A 20,856-nucleotide genomic window follows, 5' to 3' on the forward strand; every position below is an offset into this window, starting at 1 on the left:
TTTCTGATTTTATACTTATTTTTCACTCTATTTGTTTTGGAGTTGTTTTTCCCAATCTTAAACTTTCCATTCTCTTTCCCCCCTTTCCTTTTTTACCCCCATCTAAGATTACTTGTTCATTAAAGGTGGCTTCTTCTTTGTCACAATCTTCTTGTTCTGCAGGCATTTCTTGTTGTTTTTCATAGTTCCAAATCTCCATTTCTAAAAACTGAAATTGTTTGTTCCTTGCTTCGTGGACTCATTGTTTGTTCCTTGCTTCGTGGATTCATTGTTTGTTCCTTGCTTCATGGACTCACTGCTTCTTCCTTGCTTCATGGACTCATTTCTTATTCCTTGCTTTGTGGACTCATTCTTTGTTCCTTGCTTCGTGGACTCATTGTTTGTTCCTTGCTTCGCGGACTCATTCTTTGTTCCTTGCTTCGCGGACTCATTGTTCCTTGCTTCGTGGACTCATTGTTTGTTCCTTGCTTCGCGGATTCATTCTTTGTTCCTTGCTTCGTGGACTCATTCTTTGTTCCTTGCTTCGTAGACTCATTCTTTGTTCCTTGCTTCATGGACTCATTCTTTGTTCCTTGCTTCGTGGACTCATTGTTTGTTCCTTGCTTCGTGGACTCATTGTTTGTTCCTTGTTTCGTGCACTCATTGTTTGTTCCTTGCTTCACGGACTCATTGTTTGTTCCTTGCTTCGTAGACTCATTCTTTGTTCCTTGCTTCATGGACTCATTCTTTGTTCCTTGCTTCGCGGACTCATTGTTTGTTCCTTGCTTCGTGGACTCATTCTTTGTTCCTTGCTTCGTGGACTCATTCTTTGTTCCTTGCTTCGTGGACTCATTGTTGGTTCCTTGCTTCGCGGACTCATTGTTTGTTCCTTGTTTCGTGGACTCATTGTTTGTTCCTTGCTTCGTGGACTCATTGTTTGTTCCTTGCTTCGTGGACTCATTCTTTGTTCCTTGCTTCGTAGACTCATTCTTTGTTCCTTGCTCCGTGGACTCTGTTTGTTCCTTGCTTCGTGGACTCATTGTTTGTTCCTTGCTTCGTGGACTCATTGTTTGTTCCTTGCTTCGTGGACTCATTCTTTGTTCCTTGCTTCGCGGACTCATTCTTTGTTCCTTGCTTCGCGCATTCATTGTTCCTTGCTTCGTGGACTCATTGTTTGTTCCTTGCTTCGTGGACTCATTCTTTGTTCCTTGCTTCGTGGACTCATTGTTCGTTCCTTGCTTCGTAGACTCATTCTTTGTTCCTTGCTTCATGGACTCATTCTTTGTTCCTTGCTTCGTGGACTCATTGTTTGTTCCTTGCTTCGTGGACTCATTGTTTGTTCCTTGCTTCGTGGACTCATTCTTTGTTCCTTGCTTCGTGGACTCATTGTTTGTTCCTTGTTTCGTGGACTCATTGTTCCTTGCTTCGTGGACTCATTGTTTGTTCCTTGCTTCGTGGACTCATTCTTTGTTTTTTGCTTCGTGGACTCATTGTTTGTTCCTTGCTTCGTGGACTCATTGTTTGTTCCTTGCTTCGTGGACTCATTGTTTGTTCCTTGCTTCGTGGACTCATTGTTTGTTCCTTGCTTCGTGGACTCATTGTTTGTTCCTTGCTTCGTGGACTCATTGTTGGTTCCTTGCTTCGTGGACTCATTGTTGGTTCCTTGCTTTGGGGATTATGTGCCTTGTTCCTTTGTTTTTCTGGACTGGGTGCAGCCAGAGGCTGCTCTCTGTTTGCATGCACACTTTGCTCTGGGACTTGCCAAGCACGTGGGAGCGTTTGGGGGGAAATTGGAAGCATTAAAAGGGAGGTTGAACTCTCAGCTGGCTGTGTGGCCTTCGTGCCAGGTCCTCACACCACCTGCTGTAAGGCTCATGGCCTTTCTTGGATCATTGGCTGGCCAGGAGAAGAACTGCTGGCTGAGACAGGTGCCATCTGTCCCAAGCATCCCCCCATCCATCATCAAACCAGGTGTTCCTTCTAACCTCCCATCTTCTGGTTCTCTGCAGGCTTTCCGTGCATGGATCTCATGTCCCTGGAGGAGGAGCCAGCTCCTGAGGCTGGCCAGGAGGTGGAGTATTGGTCTCTGGGAGGAACCGAGAAAGCCGGGAAGGTGATTCCGTCTGCAGTGGAAATCCTTCACCTCGTCTACTTTAAAGATGGGCAGGTAAGGGGGTTAAACTCGTTCTGCCAGCCTGGCTCTCTTGCAGCCTAAACATACCAGGGCTTCTCCTCCAGGTGTGATGGAATCTCATCCCCAAAGAGGAGAGAAACAGAAGATCGATCAATCAGAATAGAGCTGGGAGGGACCTTGGAGGTCTTCTAGTCTACTCGCCTGCTCAAGAAGGAGGTCCTACACTGATTCAGACAAATGGTTGTCCAGTGTCTTCTTTAAAACCTCCATTGATGGAGCACCTATAATTTCTGGTGGCAAGCAGTTCCACTGGTTAATTGCCCTCCCTGTTAGGAAGTTTCTCCTTAATTCCAGGTTGCATCTCTATATCAGGGGTCTTCAAACTTGACAGCTTTAAGCTTGTGGACTTCTAGGCCCGGAGGAGAAATTTATAATAAGGATGTATAATTATTTATTAAAATTTGACATGGGAGAGGAAGTAGTAAAAGTTTGTATGATAGCCTAGGCAAAAAAAATTTGGACACAACATAGATTTAGAAGATCGGGGGAAAATATGGAGCAAAACTTACACATTAAAAAGATCGGCAGCTTATAAAGATAATCTATATAATACGTTTTACCGTTGGCATTTGGCACCAATGAGACTGGCAAAAATGTATCCCAAGATGAATCCAAGGTGCTGGAAATGCAAACAAACCCAAGGTACCTTCTTCCATATGTGGTGACCATGCCCGGAAGCCCAAAAATGCTGGATCAAAATACAGAGTTGGTTACGAGAAATAGTGAAAGACCAGATAATGTTTAAACCTGAACTGTTCCTTTAAGGAATAATAAAGAGGAAATATAGTAAACAGGTTAAATACATGATATTACACATAATGACAGCAGCGAGGATTGCATTCGCACAGTGTTGGAAGTGAGATAGAATGCCACCGGATGAATTAGTAATTCAAAAGATTTTAGATTGTGCTGATATGGGTAAACACATGCCAAAGCTAAATGATAAAGAAGACTCAGAGTATTATGAGGTTTGGGACAATTGGTAAAAATGGCTGAATAGTAGAAATAAAAATAATAGAGATAAGAAAATTATAGATAAATGTATATTAATGTGTACACATGTATGGAGATTTGTAATTATGATGCCACAGTATCGTTAAAAATGAGAATAAGATTTGTAAAACGTGAAAAAAACGATTTAAAAAAAATTGTGGACTTCAGCTCCCAGAATTCCTCCTCCAGTCACGTTAGCTCAGGAATTCTGGGAGTTGAAGTCCACAAATCTTAAACTTGCCAAGTTTGAAGACCCTTGCCCTATACTCTTTATGTGCATGACTGCATTCCCATTCACGCCTGTAATACTATGATTAAATTTGCAGATGATACATCGGTGGTGGGATTCACCTCTGGGGGAGGTGAGTCTGCCTACCGAGATGAAGTGGACCAGTTGCATTCGTGGTGTGGAAACAATCACTTGGTCCTCAACACCAATAAGAGCAAGGAGCTTATAGCGGACTATATAGAAGGAACCGATCAGACCTCCAGCCCTTGCTTATCCATAGAGACCGAGGGGAGCAAGTGGCCAGTTTTAAGTTTCTGGGTGTTACCCTAAAAGAGGACCTGACCTGGGGGGCTCACATTGCAGCCCTGGTCAAAAGGGCCCAGCAGAGATTATACTTACCTGAGGCTTCTCAGGAAACAACAACTGGATGAGAAACTGCTGATGACCTTCTACCGCTGCACCATAGAGAGTATCTTAACTTCCTGCACCTGTATATGGTTTGCCAATTGCACAATGGCAGATAGGAAAACACTCCAGAGGGTGAACATCATTGCCCAGAGGATCATAGGTTGCCCTCTCCCCTCTTTGGAAGAGTTTTAGAGCTCCCGCTGCCTTAAGAAAGTTCAAAACATCCTCAAAGATCCATCTCATCCTGGGCACCCTTTTTTTGAACTATTACCATCTGGCACAGGGGTCCCCAACCACCAAGTCCTACCAGGCCGCTGGCTTGCTGGGCGCCGCCATCTTTTTTTTGATGAAAAAGTGCTTCCGGTGAGCTTTTCGGGTAGAAAGCTCACCGGAAGCACGTTTTCATCAAAAAGATGGCGGCGTATGCTCGGTGAGCTTTTCCGGGTAGAAAGCCATTTCTACCCGGAAAAGCTCACCGGAAGCTAACACCGCCATCTTTTTGATGAAAAGTGCTTCCGGTGACCTCACCGGAAGCACTTTTTCATCAAAAGATGGCGGCGCCAGCTGATGCTGGTACCAGGCCGCGGCGTAAAAAAGGTTGGGGATCACTGATCTGGCAGACGGTACAGGACAATAAAAACAAGGACAAATAGGCTGAAAAGCAGCAGCTATCCCAGTACAGTAACTATACTGAATTCTACTGTATGGTGCCATATTAATGCAACATCAGGGGTTTTCAATTCAATTGTGTAGAATGCGAAGGATGTGAGTTTGTGTTTTTATTTTTTTATGTGTAATGTACACTGAAGATGGTTGTTTTAATTTTGTTGTACGAGGTGCAGTGACAATAAAGTAAACTTACGTTCCCGTTTCTCTTCTCCTTTTCTGCTTTTCTCACCCCAAAAGGTTTGCCGGTCCCTGCCCACCTTGTTGGACATCAAGGCTCACGCCCAGACGTCCTTGGATAAGCTCAATCCTGTCCACAAGAGGCTGCAGGATCCGGAGGCCTACCAGGTACAGGCGGTGGGGAGAAAAGTCGGGGGGAGGGGGGCTGCCCCATCTTTTTAAACCTCATTTTGCTCAGAAAGGCTACATTAGAGAGAAAGAAAATGCCTCTAAGGTTGGACTTATGACCATAAAATAGATCAAGCAGAATTCAGGGAGGTCTCATCTGACTATATACAGGTAGTCCTCGAGTTACGGCCACAATTGAGACCAAAATTTCTGCTGTTGAGATTTTTGTTAAGTGAATCTCGCCCCATTTTATGAGCTTTCTCGCCTCTGTTGTTAAGTGAACCACTGCAGTAGGTAAGTTATTATCCCAGTTGTTAAGTGAATCTGGCTTCCCCGTGGGCTTTGCTCATCCGACGGTCGCAAAAAGGGACTACGTGATCTTGAGACACTGTGATTGTCATCAATATGGGCCAGGTCGTAAGTGTGAAAAACGGTCATAAAGTCCCTTTTTTTCAGCGCTGTTGTAACTTTGAACAGTCCCTGAAAGAGAGACTGTAAGTCGAGGACTATCTTCACTGCTAAAACTCTCCTTGTTGGGACCTTTACCTGGGCAAAATAGTGCATCAGAACGGTGCATAATTTTGGAACCAAGGGTGTGCAGCGAACGAGTAGGCTGGCTTGGTTGCGAGACACGGGTGAAGTGGTGCCAGCAGCGCTTGCATTTTCTACGTCGCATCTTCCTTCTGCTGTCCTCACCACTCTCTGTAACCGAGAGCATCCTGTCTCATATGGCATTAGAGTCTGGTTTGGAATAACTTACCTACTGCAGTGATTCACTTAACAACAGAGGCGAGAAAGCTCATAAAATGGGGCGAGATTCACTTAACAAAACATTCCTGCTTCGGACAGGAAGGTGGTGCAGAGAGTGGTGAGGACAGCAGAAAAGATCACTGGCAGCTCACTCCCTTCTGTCTAGGCACACAAGAGATGCTTGAGCAGGGTCTGTGGGATTGTGTGGGACGCTACACATCCTTTTCATGACCCGTTTTTCCTTGTTACCTTTGGGGAGGGGGCTTCGTGGTACCCAAAGCAGAACATCCAGATTCGGTCACAGTTTTGCTCCAAAAATGTTCAACCTTGTGAACTGTCAGGTTTCCTCTTTCCTCTACGTATTTAAAATGGACAGTGATTAATATTTATATGTATATATAGTATGGGTGTAGGACACACACACACACACACATATTAGATGGAGAGAGAGAGAGAGAAAGAGAGAGATTGGTGATGGATGGATGGATAGATAGATAGATAGATAGATAGATAGATAGATAGATAGATAGATAGATAGATGATAGGGAGGGAGAGTTGGTATATGATGAGAAAGATAAATGATAGATAGATTGATGGGAGAGAGAGAGAGAGAGAGAGAGAGAGAGAGAGAGAGATGATAAGGAAAGAGAGAGTTGATATATGATAGGGAGAGAGGTAAATGACAGATAGATAGATGATAGGTAAATAGATAATAGAGATTATTTGGATGGATGATAGGTAGAGAGAGTTGATATATGATAGGGAGAGAGAGAGATGATAGAGATGATAGATCGATAGATTAGATAGATGATAGATAGATAGATAGATAGATAGATAGATAGATAGATAGATAGATAGATAGATGATAGATACTGCCAGAGACTGATAATTAGCTAGGTTGATGATAGATAGATTAGATAGATAGATAGATAGATAGATAGATAGATAGATAGATAGATAGATATTAGATGGATGGATGGATGGATGATAGGTAGAGAGAGAGTTGATATATGTATGATAGAGATAAATGATAGATAGATAGATAGGTGAGTGAGTATATCTGGGTAAATATATATTTTATTTTGAGAGCAGGCAACAGAATTTCATTTTTAATGGAGGCCAGTGTGCTGGGCAGTAAACACTCAAGCTTCCTCTTTCTGCTATGTATTCAAGATGGACAGTGATTAAGATTTATGTGTATTCATAAGTATGGGTGTAGGTATATACATATGTCACAGAATTTCATTTTTTAATGTGTGCTAGTGTGCCCACAGTAAAAAATGACCTTATCTTATAATGCACCTCAGATGGGCTAACTTAGTTCAAAATCTGGGACCCAGGACTCCCAAGGGGATGAAATTTGGGCAAGCTATGGTTGCTTCAACGTGATTGGCTGCTTCTGGGCTGCGGTTGCGGTCCCGTGATCTTCTCAACGTTCTGTGGCAGTTTCCCAGCCAATCTCGCAATCCCTCGCTTTCCCTCCCTCCCTGCCTAACAGCCGCCGCCACTCAACCTTGGTTTGCTTCCCCATCTCAGGTGGCCGTGACAAGAAAGCTCTACCTGCTCCTTCTCGACTTGCAGAAGGACTCCTGAGCACCACTCCGGCGTCGCAAAGTGAAACCATCCAAAGTGGCTGCTGTGGGGATCCGGACTGAACAAGACCCCAAATTGTTGGCGGGGGGAGTTGGGGGCTCCTGTGCCAACCCCCGAGGGGTTTACCTTCAAAGTGTGTCCATGCCCACATCTCTCCAACTCCATTACCCTGAACCACACGCACCTGTACACAAATCTCTGTGTCACCTTTTCCCAAGGAGCTGGCTGGGGATTATTGGTGTGTTGGCCAAGTGACTGGGAGGGCTGTTCTCTTCCGGAAGCCCACCACGGTCTATTGGGTTGATAGAAGAACCCAACCAAATTTTCGGCGTTCCAGCGCAGGGGGTGTGGCCAGACCAGATGCGAATCACTGGTAGGATGCAGGAAGAGGGATGCTGGTAACCATGGTGATATCAGGACACGAGTGAGGTGCCTCTCCCACTCCCCACAGCCCGCCCACCCAAATCCGATGCATTTGTTTGCCATTTCGAATCAGAGGCTTGGAGCAGTGGGGTCTCTGAAAGTGGCCGCTTTAAGACGCGTGGACTTCCAACTCCCCGAATTCCCCAGCCAGAGAGAATTCTGGGAGTTTGAAGTCTACATGTCTTAAAAGAGGCCACGTTTGGGAGAGCCCCCGGGCTAGAGGATTTGCTGGCTGTAAAATTGGGTGAGAGTCTCCCCGCCCCCCATGTCCCTTTCACCTTTCCCTCCCTCCTCCCCAAAACAAAAGCCTTTGGCAATGCTGCACCTCGATGTGCCTTTTCTTGCTTTGAGAATTGTGTGTCTTGGTTTTTTGTTTTTTTTTCCCACCATGAATGTGATCTGAGTGGAATCTGGTTTCTCCTTCTCTCTTTGTATTCACACGCTGCTGGCTTGCTGGCCTCGTGCACACCAGCCCACAAACACGTGTATGGTTTGCTTGCTCCAGATGTTCGCGTTGGACACAGTGGGGGCTCACCCTTGTTAACTAGGTAAAGCAGGGGTGTCAAGGTTGGACACCCCTGGAGGTAAAGGTTCCTCTCCTGGCACATCCGTGCTAGTTGTTTTTGGCTCTGGGGGGCGGTGCTCATCTCCGTTACAAAGCCGAAGAGCCAGCGCTGTCTGAAGACGTCTCCGTGGTCATGTGGCCGGCGGGACTAAACGCCTTCGAAGGCGCACAGAACGCTTGTTCCCTTCCCACCAAAGGGGTCCCTCTTTTTCTACTGGTATTTTTTCTGTGCTTTCGAACTGCTCCGTTGGCAGAAGCTGGGACGAGGAACGGGGGAGCTCACTCCGTGACGCGGCGCTAGGGATCTGGACCGCCAAACTGCCGACCTTCCTGATCAACAAGCTCATCGTCTTAGCCACTGAGCCGCCCCTTTTAAAGAGCAACTGCCAGCTGGGAAAACCTCCAACTTCAGCTCGTGCAAAGTATTTTACAAAATCCCTTTCTTGAAATCGGAGCCCTTTTCGACGAATAAGGGATTTTGGGATTTTTTTTTCCCCAATGGCTCAGGCCTGTGATGGTGAACCTATGGTGGCACGCAGAGCCATTTGTGCGGGCACGCGAGCCCCAGACAAACATACCTGCACTGCGCATGCGTGCCCCTCCCAGCTGATCTTCGGCCTGTTTACCAGAAGTGACGAAACGGGCCCGTTTTTTGACCTCCAAAGGCTTTGACCTCCTTGAGGCTCCAGGAGGGTGAAAACGGCCTCAAACAGGCCAAAAATCAGCCGGGAGGCGCACATGCGCAGTGCATGTAAGGGGGGTGTGTGCACACATGCACAGGGCGGTAGAGCGCATTGCATTGTGGGTGCCAGCATGCACGCTTTAGGCACACCACCACAACAAAAAGGTTCGCCCTCACTGGTTCAGGCAGTCCTCGATTTATGACAATTGTGTCCCAAATTTCTTTTGCTTAAGTCAAGACAGTTGCTAAGTGAGTTTTGCCCCATTTCACGACCCTTCTTGCCTCAGTTGTTAAGTGAATCACTGAGTTATAGGGTTAAGTGAACCTGGCTTTCCCCATTGACTTTCATCGTCAGGCGGTCGCAAAACAGGATCACCTAACTCCAGGACCTCAACTGTTAAAAGTGTGATGGCCAGTTGCCCCCCTTTTCCCCCCCACCCAGTGCCGTTGTCACTTGGGAACGGTCACTAAACAAATGGTTGCAAGAAGGGGGACTGGCTGCACTTAAAAGTTGAGTTTTGCAGGGGTGGATTTAAAGCCGGGGTCCCTGGAATCGATGAGCAAATTTTGCAAGCTGGTTTTTTTTTCTTTAAATCTGCAAAATGATCTTTGAGGTTTGGGTGCTCTCACTGTTAAGTTCAGGAGCCTGGGATGAAAGGAGGGTTGGGAGTCAGTTGCACTAATTCTGGGTTGGGGGGGGGGGGTCCGGGTTGGGGGTGTGTGTGCTTTCTTTCTTGCAACTGTTTGCTTTCCAGGATAGCGTGACACAAAAAAACAGGTTCTAAAACCAGCAGCTTCTAAGAGCTGCGAACTCTTCTCTCTGGTATCTTTAGCAAGGGAGAGTTTAAGGGCCTTTGCTGCACTTAACCCAAATCAGATCCTAGCTTTTAAAAGCATCTTGCACATTAGAGTGTGCAAAGAGCAACCAGGATGATGAGGGGACTGGAGGCTGAAACATACGACGGACGGTTGCAGGAACTGGGCCTGGCTAGTCTAGGGAAGAGAAGGACCAGGGGAGACGGGAGAGCAGCCTTCCAATATCTGAGGGGCTGCCCCAGAGTGGAGAAAGGGGGTCAAGCTATTCTCCAAGGCACCCGAAGGCCAGACAAGGAACAATGGATGGAAACTGATCCAGGAGAGATTCAACCTGGAAATAAGGAGGAATTTTCTGACAGGGAGAACAATCAACCCATGGAACAGAAGTTGCCTTCAGAAGTTGTGGGAGCTTCATCCCTGGAGGCTTTTAAGGGGAGACTTGACTGCCATTTGTCAGAACTGGTCTCCTGCTTGGGTAGGGAGGGGTTAGACTAGATGACCTATAAGGTCCCTTCCAACTCTCATTCTTATCTGCAGCAGAAGTTGCCTCCAGTAGTTGTGAGAGCGGAAGCTTTCGAGAAGGGAGTAGACTGCAATCTTCTTAGAAATTGTGTAGGGTTTCCTGCTTGGGCGGGGGTTGTTTGGTGTGTGGACTAGATGACCTACCAGGTCCCTTCCAACTCATTTGTTCTGTAGTTCTGCCAAAGCCAATGTTAGCGTGGCTGGCTAGGGAATTCTGGGAGTCGAAGTCTTAAAGTTCCCCATATTGGACACCCCTGGTATAGAGATTCCTGGCTTGAGCGGAGGGAGGTTGGACTAGATGAACCTGCGAGGTCCCTTCCAAACACATTGTAAAGCTGCCTAAAGCCACCGCAGCATGGCTGGCTGGGGAGTGGAGTTCTGGCAATTGAAGCCCGTTGGAATAACCCTGGGTAGAGCCTCCTCGAGCGGACGGGTGGATTAGATGACCTTACCAGACCCCTTTTCCAACAGGTGTGCTGAATTCGATGGGGGAAAAGAGAAACCACACGGGGTTTGGATGCGCAAAAAACAAACTTTATTCAACGAAACTTTTCAACTCGTAGCGCGCGCCACGTCGGGGAGAAACCCAGACTGACCCCCCTCCGCCTTGCAGCCGCGCCGAGGGAGCCCCCCAATAACGAAACCCCCCTTTTCCTTATAACTGCCCCCCCCCGTCGAACAAAGAGAAACCGAACGAGACCCGGGCGAAGCCTCCGGGACGGCCGCCGAAGCTCTCAGATGCAGGCCTTCTCCGGGCTGCCGGGCGAAGGGCTCCGCCCGCCTTGCAAGCTGCCGGCCGGCCCGTCGTTGTTGCGGCAGATGGGGATGGGGACGGTGCGCTCCCAGGCGGGGCTGGAGCCCAGGCGGGGCGCTTCGATGCGGAGCCGGCCGGCTTCGGGCGCCAGGCAGCAGGTCAGCGCCTCCAGGTCGGCGTCGTCGGGCAGGAGGAGCTCGCGGCGGACCTCGCGGACCTCGTGGCAGACGCAGCCGTCGGACGCCTCGCTCCGCTGGTCCCGCCGGCCGCAGACCGTCAGCTTGGCGCCGTCCACTTTGACGGCCAGCTCGTCGGGGCAGAAGTCGCCCACCTCCAGGCCGAAGTAGTAGGTGCGCCCGTCGTCGCTCTGCTCCAGCCGAGGGAAGCCGCTGCTCGAGCCGCTCCGGCGGGGCCCTCCGCCTCCGTCCCTGCCTCCTCCGCCGCTACTGCCGCTTGGCCAGCCGGAGAGGCGCGGGTAGGCGTCGAGCAAGCCCACCCGCAGCCGCTCCATCTCCTCCAGGTGGCTCTGCAGGTCGCCCACCAGCTGGTCCAGCAGCGCCTGCGGGGGCATCCCCAGCGACACGCACTCGAAGCTCCGCGGAGCCCCGCGGGTCAAGCGCAGCCGGCACTCGCGGGAGAAGCTCGACATGACGGCGGCGGCGGCGTCCGAGCAAGCGGGCTGAGCTGCTGTTGCTGCTGCTGCTCCCCCTCCTACGACCGTCCGTCTAGTAGTAGTAGTAGTAGTAGTAGTAGTAGTAGTAGTAGTAGTAGTAGTAGTAGTAGTAGTAGTAGCCAAAGGGTCCGCCGAGCGAGCGAGGAGAGACGCGCGTTACTGCTTCGGCTGGATTTGCGCGCCTCGACGACGCTGCCGCTGCTCTTCTGGCGATGCCCGGGGAAAGGGCGGAGCGAGAGCCCGGCTGGCTTTGCAAGCAAACAAAGTTGCAAAGGGGTTGGAGCCGGCGCGGAGCAAGCGAGCCCGTGGTGGTGGTGTGGTTCGATTTCGCAACGTGCTCCGATCCCTGGCAGAGGTGAGCGTTGCAAACCGTTGCATCCTTGCATTCCATTGCACCGTTGCATTTAATTGCCTCCTTGTATTTCCGCGGCATCGTTGCATTCCGTGGCATCCTTGCATCCCCATTGCATCCTTGCAAATTGATATGGCACGTCGATCTTTTGTTTTTTTGTTTTAAAAAAAAGAGTGCGCGCTTTCCAGAATTGCGAGGAGGAAGGAATATTTTATAGCTTTGCATCTCCTTGGAGACACGCAGTTGCAAATGCACACGCCTTCCTCGACCCGAAGGGCGCTGCAAAAATCGGTAGCTTTTTTTTTTTTTCCTCACTTCTTTTTTTGACAGCCGGTTTTCCCGCCCTCAGGAAAGGGGGGGTGGAGAGGGATAATTTTGCCGGAGATCTGCCTCAATTGATAGGATTTTGCAGGTTGCATCAATTAGAGGCGTTTGTTTGTTTACAGCGAGATGTATGGAACTAATTTAATTAAACTAATTTAATTGTTGAGCTTGTTTGGTCTAGTGGTTAAGGAGCCAGGATAGAAAGCTGGTGATGGGGGGAGTTCTAGTTCCTCCTTAGCCATGAAAGCCAGTTTCTATTATTAACCTTGGGCCAGTCACCGGGAGACGGGGAGTTCTAGTCCCTCCTTAGCCATGAAAGCTGGCCCGGTGACTTTGGGCAAGATTCCCCTCTCACCCATGCCACCTCACAGGGTTGTTGTCGAGGAAAAATAGCTGGAAGGTATGTTGGATATGTTCTTCCCCCTTGCGTTATTTGCAAAAAAGAATAAATGCAGGATATAAAAAGAAACGTATAAAGGCTTGAGGTTCAGGAAGAAACCACAATGGGGAACATCGTTTAAACAAACACGATGGTAATAATTAAATCCATTCAGTCGTGCCCGACTCTTGGCGGTTCCTTGGGCCAGCTGGTCTCTATCCACTGCTTCCTATTGTGCACTACAGGTTAGTCCTCAACGACCACCATTGAGCCCAGAGTTTATGTCGCTAAGCGAGACTTTTGTTAAGTGAGTTTCCCGCCCCCCCATTTTACCACCTTTCTTCCGCCCCGTTGTAAAGCGAATCCCTGCAGTCACACGGTCATTAAGTGAATCTGGCTTCCCCGTTGCTCGTCAGAAGGTCACAAAAGGAGATTGCATGCCCCCCCCCGGCAGCGGCGCCCATCGTAAATACGAATCAGTGGCCAAGCGTGGAGGTTGCAATGGCCGTTAAGTGTGAAAAAACGGACGTAAGCCACTTGTTTTCAATGCCACTGTTAGCTTCGGTCACTAAACGAACCATTGCAAGTTGAGAACTAACCGAATAAACTGCATCTCGCCTTACCATGCAAAGACTTTAAAAAGTTTTTTTTTAAAAAAAATAAATAAAGATGGCAGCTCTGATGGTGCATGGCCCGTACAAAAGTCACACCGGGTTTAGATCACAACCGTTATGGCTGCCATTTTGACTTATTTGACTTTCCTTGGGGATGCCCACTGTGTCTGTCACACAGGGGTATCAATAGCTGGCAAATGTATTCCCCCATTGAGCAGGGGGTTGGACTAGTCTAGAAGACCTCCGGGGTCCCTTCCAGCTCTGTTCCGATTGATCGATAGTTTTATTTCCCTCTTTATAACATTTATATAACCGTCAATTTTGTGCAGAACAACTCTGGCTGTCTCGCCACCAACAGTTAAACCATGATACAATGAATATATAGATATATGGAGGAGGAGGAGAGTGGTGGGCGGAGTCAAAAGAGAAATCTGCCTAGATTCATGATCGACTTAGTCACACACGGATCCAATCCAATCCCTCTGGCATTATTACCAAAATAGTACCAAAACAACAGGTTTACAACCAAGTGGTGCGGTGACCTAGAGTTGAAGCTGTCTCCTCACAATCAGGAGCAGTGGTGGGATTCAATTTTTTTGAAGAAAAATACTGCAAAAACCCCCTTCCCTCCCCACCCCATTAACCTGCTTTCCAGCTCCGTTCTCCTGTGCAGGGCAACCAAAGGAGACCCAGCCAATCAGCTGGGACTCGATGGGAGGCAGGGAAGAGATGGGGTTGGCTGGTTCTCCCAAGTACTTAAAATTTCCGTTCCTGGTTCTCCAGAACTGGTCCAAACCGGCTGGATACCACCTCTGATCAGGAGGCTGTGAATTCGATTCTAAGTAGAGGCAGATATTTCTCTCTCTGGACACACTGAGAATATATCTGCTGAACAAAACTCTGCAATGGTGACAGGAAGGGCATCTGGCCAGTAAACAGCCAGCTCCATGCAGCTGCCCAGACTCCATCCTGCAAGGGATTATGGGGTCATTAAAAGGAGATGATGATGGCATAGGTTTACGACCACAACTGAGCCCCAAATTGACGTTGCTAAGTTTGGCCCCATTGTACGACCTTTCTTGCCAGAGTCGTTAAGTGAATCGCTGCAACTGGTGAGTTAGCAACACAGTCGTTAAGTGAGCCTGGCTTCCCTCTGGCTTCCTCGTGGATCTGCCAGGAGGTTCCAAAAGGGGGAAATCACGTGACCTCGGGACCTTGCGACCGTCATAAATATGAATCTCTTGCCAAGCGTCTGAATTTTGATCCTGTGAACTATGAAGAGGCTGCAACGGTCGCAAGTGTGAAAAACGGTCGTAAGTCACTTTTTTCAGTGCGGTTGTAACTTTGAACAATGTGAACAATAAGTTTAATTGGGATGTAATGTATGACCTTGGTCTTTTTACCTATTCAAAAATCATATATCGCAGTGGGGGCTAACCCTTTTGGGTCCTGTGCCAAAAATTGTGTGCGCGCTGGTGCTCGCGTGCCTGCACTCAGAAGGCAATGAGCGCCTCCCATGCCCCCTGCGCATGTGCGCGCAATCCCACTTCCCCTTACCTGCACTGCACCTCACAGCTGATTTTCAGCTGCTTTGAGGCCTTTTTCGGCCTTCCAGAGCCTTGAAAAAACCCTCTGCAGGCCGAATAGGCCCATTTTGTCACTTCCGGTATTACAGGAAGTGACAACATGGGCCTATTATTCGTCCTGCAAAGCCTGCAGAGGCTTTTTTCAAGCCTCTGGAAGGCCAAAAACAGCTTCAAACAAGCCAAAAATCAGCTGTGAGGGCGCGCACATGCGCAGTGAGGTAAGTTTGCCTGCGGCTTGCATGCTGGCACAAATGGCTCTGTGTGCCACCCGTGGCATGCGTGACATAGGTTCTCCATCACGGATATATAGTAAAAAATCTGGCAGCATAATTCACTTTAACCACCAGTCCATCCTGAACGCCAAAATCCCCCTCATCTCACCCTATACTACCGGGATGGTGAACCTATGGCATGTGTGCCACAGGTGGCATGCAGAGTCATTTACGTGGGCACGCGAGCCCTAGCTAAACTTACCTGCACTGCGCATGCGTTCGCCTCCCAGTTGATTTTAGGCCCGTTTGAGGCCTTTTTCACCCTCAAGGGAAGCCTCTGCATCCTCGGGAGGCCGAAAAATGAGCCTTCCGGAAATACCGGAAGTGCCAAAAGGGGCCCATTTTTCGGCCTCCAAAGGCTGCAGAGGCTTCTCTCGAGGCTCCGGGAGGGCGAGAACAGCCTCAAACAGGCCGAAAATCAGTTGGGAGGTGTGTGCATGTGCAGTGCAGGTAAGGGGGGGGGGTGTTGCGCACGCATGCGCAGGGGGGCGGAGCGCCTTTTATTGAGGGTGCCGGCACGCATGCTATCGCGCACATGCGCGCTTTCGGCACACCAAAACGAAAAGATTTGCCATCACTGCTATGGTACCAGCTGAGGGGGAAATCTAGATTTTAAGCGCTCTTTGGAAGTCTTTGTCATGCCCCTGTTGGAGACTTGACTCTGAGGGAGAGGAGGAACAGCCGACAGGGAGTGGAGGTGTGGCTCCGGAGGTTGTGGAGGAGGCTGGGGAAGGGCAGAGGCCGGCTGAGGAAGAGCCAGGCCCGTCCCCTCTCCATCCTAGGGCACGCAGGGAGGAGAGGATAAGGGAGAGATGGGAATGGCGGGGTGGTGTACGGGGAGAGGAAAGGGCCTTGATCCCCTTCATGGGCTGCAGCTGTGAGAACTGGTTAAAAGGACAGACATGCGTATGGGCCAGTGCTGGACACAAAGCATGGAAATATCTCTAGTCTGTCGTTCCTCTCTGAGTTTGGCGTCCTTCCCAGTGTGTGTTCCGATATCTGTGGACGTCTTCAAGCCTTTATCTTGCCTGGTTCCCTTAATTCCTTCAGTGTGGTTTGTGTTGTTTTTTCTATTTATAGTTTACAGGCATTTTTAGTTTAAACGGCATTCCCTCCTTTTCGTAACTGCTTGTGGGGGAGTTTTTTGTCTCCAGTCAAGGATGTTTGGAGCTTTGAAGCAAAGTGAAGGAATAAAAGGGGCTTCACCTGTTTTTGTGACTGTTGTTTATTTTGTATCCCACCCTGGGTCATCACAGTCTAGGTGAAGACCTGCCTAACTTCAGAGGCACAAAGTGTCCCATGGGGCACGGCCGGTCACAGAAGAAAACCCTGCTTCCTAGCTCCTATCAGATGGTAATATTGAGGGGAAGGGTCTAGGAGGGTCCCCCAACCCTATCTGAGCTGGTAGGGTGGGTAGATATCCTTAGGGAAAGGCGGCCTGCATATTTAACAGAATAACAAAAGAGTTGGAAGAGGCCTTGGAGGTCATCTAGTCCAACCCCCTGCTCAATAGGAGACCCTATACCGTTTCAGGCAAATGGCTGTCCAATCTCTTCTTAAAAGCCTCCAGTGATGGAGCAACCCACGACTTCTGGTGGCAAGCCGTTCCAGGGGTTAATTGTTCTAGATAGCCTGGCCATACATCGAGGGCTTTAAAGGTGAGGACTAGCACCTTGAATTGCACCCGGAAGGAAACCCGGGAGGAACACAGCTCACACAACAGAGGTGTAACATGGGAGAACTCCCATCACTGCACACCCGGCCGCACTCTGGACCAGTTGTAGCTTCTGGGTCGTCTTCAAGGGCAGCCCCACGTAGTGTGCAGTGCAGTAATCCGGATGGGAGGTAATCAAGGCATGAGTGCAAGGCCGGCTCAGGAAAGGTCACAAATTGGTGCACCAGAGCAAACTGTGCAAAACACACACCCATACCCCCAAACCACAGCTGCTGCCACCTGCTCCTCTAGCAGAAGCCCTGGGGCCCCCACCCCAAATTAGAATAGAATATAGAAAGTAGAATAGAATATAGAATAGAATGGAATGGAATAGGAATATACGATAGAATGGAATAGAATAGAATTAAATAGAATAGAATATAGAATAGAATATAGAATAGAATAGAATACCTAGAATAGAATAGAGAATATACTATAGAATGGAATAAAAGTAAATAGAATAGAGTAGAATTGAATAGAATATAGAGAATATAATTTAGAATATAGAATATAGAATAGAATATAGAAAATAGAGAATAAACTAGAATAGAATAGAATAGAATAGAATAGAATAGAATATATAATAGAGTAGAATATAGAAAATAGAATAGAAAATAGAATAAAATTTATATAATAGAATAGAATACATAGAATAGAGAATATACTATAGAATGGAATAGAATTAAATAGAATAGAATAGAATAGAATAGAATAGAATAGAATAGAATAGAATTAAATAGAATATAGAGAATAGAATTTAGAGAATAGAATATAGAAAATAGAATAGAATAGAATGTAGAGAATAGAATAGAGAATATACTATAGAATGGAATAAAAGTAAATAGAATAGAATATAGAGAATAGAATTTAGAATATAGAATAGAATAGAATATAGAAAATAGAGAATAAACTAGAATGGAATAGAATAGAATATATAATAGAGTAGAATATAGAAAATAGGATAGAAAATAGAATAAAATTTATATAATAGAATAGAATACATAGAATAGAGAACTATAGAATGGAATAGAATTAAATAGAATAGAATAGAATTAAATAGAATATAGAGAATAGAATTTAGAGAATAGAATATAGAAAATAGAATAGAATAGAATGTAGAGAATAGAATAGAGAATATACTATAGAATGGAACAAAAGTAAATAGAATAGAGTAGAATTAAATAGAATAGAATATAAAGAATATAATTTAGAATATAGAATAGAATAGAAAATAAACTACAGAATGGGATAGAATAGAATATAGAATAGAGTAGACTATAGAAAATAGAATAGAATAGAAAATGGAATAAAATTTATATAATAAAATAGAATATATAGAATAGAATAGAGAATATACTATATTACGCACGATCTCATCTGGTACGCACTGCGAGATCATGGCGTGCCCGAGCTGCTCGTACAATGGGTCCAACTCCTATACAGATGTCACAAAAGCCGTGTAAAAGCGGCAGCTGGGATATCAGAGGAGTTCAATATCACCGTCGGCGTACACCAGGGCTCTGCTCTCTCACCACTGCTGTTCATTCTGGTGATGGACACAATTACACACGACCTGTACACGCCCGCCCCATGGACGCTGCTCTACGCCGATGATGTGTTCCTGGCCAACCTGCGCAAGGCTGAACTCGAGCACCTAGTCCAACAGTGGCACGACCGCCTCGAGCAGTTCGGGCTCCGGCTGAACCTAAAGAAGTCGAATACCTGACCACTGACAACGAAGCGACAGGCTCCATCCACGTGAACGGGCAGGAGCTACCGCGCGCCTCCACCTTCAAGTACCTGGGAACTACTCTTGGGGAAGAAGGCCTACTACAAACTGAGGTGGCAGCCAGGATCAACGCAGCGTGGGGCAAATGGAAGTCCGTCACGGGCGTCCTCTGTGACAAGAAGATGCCGATGCATCTGAAGGCGAAAATCTATAACTCTGTGGTGCGCCCCGTGGCCATATACGGCGCAGAGTGCTGGCCGACGACCAAAGAAGCCGAAAGCAGACTCCAGACAATGGAGATGCGAATGCTCCGATGGTCGGTAGGCCTCACCCTACTCGATCGCGTCAGGAACGAAGAAGTGCGTAGACGGTTCAACGTCGTGCCCATCCCCACGGTCATGAGGCAGTCCCGGCTACGATGATTCGGCCATGTGAGTCGCGCCAAGGAAGAATCCATCATCAAATCTGCGATGAAGGTGACTGTCGGAGGAGCGAGACCGCGTGGTAGACCTAAGCAACGCTGCATGGACACGATCAAGGCCGATCTAGAGATCGCGAAGGCAGACCCGACATACGTGGCAGACAGAGAGGCGTGGAAGCAGTACTCAAGGACATTAGCGGACCTCGCCAGAGCGCGAGACAAACGCTGAAGAAAAAGAAGAAGAAGAAGATATATATATATATATATATATATATATATATATATATATATATATATATATATATATATATACACACACACACACAAACTATATATATACTATATACTATATACTATAGAATGGAATAGAATTAGAATAGAATAGAATGAAATAGAATAGAGAGAATAGAGAATAGAATAGAGAATAGAATAGAATATAGAAAATAGAATCGAATTAATGGAGAGAATAGAATAGAAGATAGAATGGAATGGAGCTGGAAGGGACCCTGGAGGTCCTCTAGTCCAGCCCCCTGCTCAAGCAGGAGAATCCACACACATTGCAGGGCGCCTGGAGGATTTGCACCCTCTCCGGCCACATGGTTGGCTGGCCAATTCCGGGAGCTGGAAGTCCAGAGAGAGCCCCAGCTGGCCAAACCCCCGGGACTTCTGCCAGGGCGGTTGGCGAGCGCCGACCCTTCCCAACGCCCGAAGCCTGGGTCAAAAGGGGCGTCAACCACCGGGCGGAGGGGGGGAGGGGGAGGGGGAGGGGCTTCCCGGAGAAAAGCCCGCCGCCCGTCGTCTCCTGCCAAGCGGAGGAGCGAGGGCGAGCCCTTAGGGCATCCTGCCTGGGCTGCCGCTGCCGCGGAGCTTCGGCTGGCAGCCCGACGGCGGCGCCCCGCGCCTCTTGGGCGGCCGTTTCAAGGAGGCGGACTGCTCGCCCTGGAGGAGCCCGGCTTGGGCTCGGCGGGGCCCGCGCAGCCGCTTTTCCTCCCCCGGGCCCGGCTGCTGCTGGCCCCAGCTGGCCCTCGACGGGGCGGCCTTCTCGGCGGAGGAGCTGACGGTCCCGCTGGAGGGGAAGCAGGAGAAGGAGGCGGCGGGCGGGCGGGGACGCCAGGAGCTGCTGCTGAGCCCCCGACGCCGACCTGGAAGCCCTCACCTGCGCCCTCGGCCACGATGGGCAGCTCCGCCTCCGGGCCCCGCACCGGGGGCGCTTCATCCCGGTCCCCGAGGAGAGGAACCCCAGCGAGGCCCGGGGCCCCCATGGAGGAGGGGCCGAGGAAGAAGCCGCCGCCGCGGGAGGCGAGAAGGCGGACGGGGCGGACGAGCAGTGACCGGCGGCGGCGGGGTGATGGTTTCTACTCCCCCTTTAAAGAAGAGACTGGACTGCCATTTGTCAGAAACGGTGTAGGGTCTCCTGTGTGGACGGGGGGCTGGGCTAGATGACCTCCAAGGTCCCTTCCAGCTCTGTTATTCTATATTTAACGGAACAGAAGTTGCCTTCGGAAGTTGTGGGAGCTCCATCACGGGAGGCTTTCAAGAAGAGACTGGGCTGCCATTCGTCAGAAACGGTGTAGGGTCTCCTGTGTGGGTGGGACGTTGGACTAGAAGACCTCTAAGGTCCCTTCCAAACATTATTTTATAGTTCTTTTAACCAGTGGAACTGCTTGCCTCCAGAAGTTGTGGGAGCTTCATCACTGGAGGCTTTCAAGAAGAGACTGGGCTGCCATTCGTCAGAAACGGTGTAGGGTCTCCTGCTTGGGCAGTGGGTTGGGCTAGATGACCTATAAGGTCCCTTCCCACTCTGATTATCTGTTAGACTACACGAGTGCTGCACATTTCTTGGGAAATACCACTGTTTTCCGTCCATATC

The 20,856-nt window shown here is 48.5% G+C and overlaps 2 protein-coding genes across 2 annotated transcripts in view; one reads left to right on the top strand and one right to left on the bottom strand.

The window, feature by feature from the left end:
* Nucleotides 1-7,992, top strand: part of NAPRT (nicotinate phosphoribosyltransferase) — a 43,593-nt gene extending 35,601 nt beyond the window's left edge. The window contains exons 11-13 of the mRNA XM_087958896.1: nucleotides 1,989-2,146; nucleotides 4,710-4,817; nucleotides 7,104-7,992. Of these exons, the coding sequence (XP_087815022.1) occupies nucleotides 1,989-2,146; nucleotides 4,710-4,817; nucleotides 7,104-7,160 (323 nt within the window). The 3' untranslated portion in view covers nucleotides 7,161-7,992. The remainder of the gene's footprint in view (nucleotides 1-1,988; nucleotides 2,147-4,709; nucleotides 4,818-7,103) is intronic.
* A 2,688-nt stretch (nucleotides 7,993-10,680) lies between these two features.
* On the bottom strand, nucleotides 10,681-11,660 carry LOC113429499 (alpha-crystallin B chain-like). The gene has a single exon (XM_087958901.1). It carries the CDS (start codon nucleotides 11,569-11,571, stop codon nucleotides 10,903-10,905), a length of 669 nt encoding a protein of 222 aa, XP_087815027.1. The 5' UTR covers nucleotides 11,572-11,660; the 3' UTR covers nucleotides 10,681-10,902.
* Between the last annotated feature and the right edge of the window lie 9,196 nt (nucleotides 11,661-20,856).

The sequence above is a fragment of the Notechis scutatus genome, chromosome 3 (assembly GCF_049901735.1).
Source record: "Notechis scutatus isolate UNSWTSFEM ecotype Mainland chromosome 3, rNotScu1.2, whole genome shotgun sequence".
Lineage (NCBI taxonomy): Eukaryota > Metazoa > Chordata > Lepidosauria > Squamata > Elapidae > Notechis > Notechis scutatus.

Excerpts from the sequence above, each read along its gene's own strand:
- LOC113429499 (XM_087958901.1), bottom strand. The coding sequence starts at position 11,571 with ATGTCGAGCTTCTCCCGCGAGTGCCGGCTGCGCTTGACCCGCGGGGCT.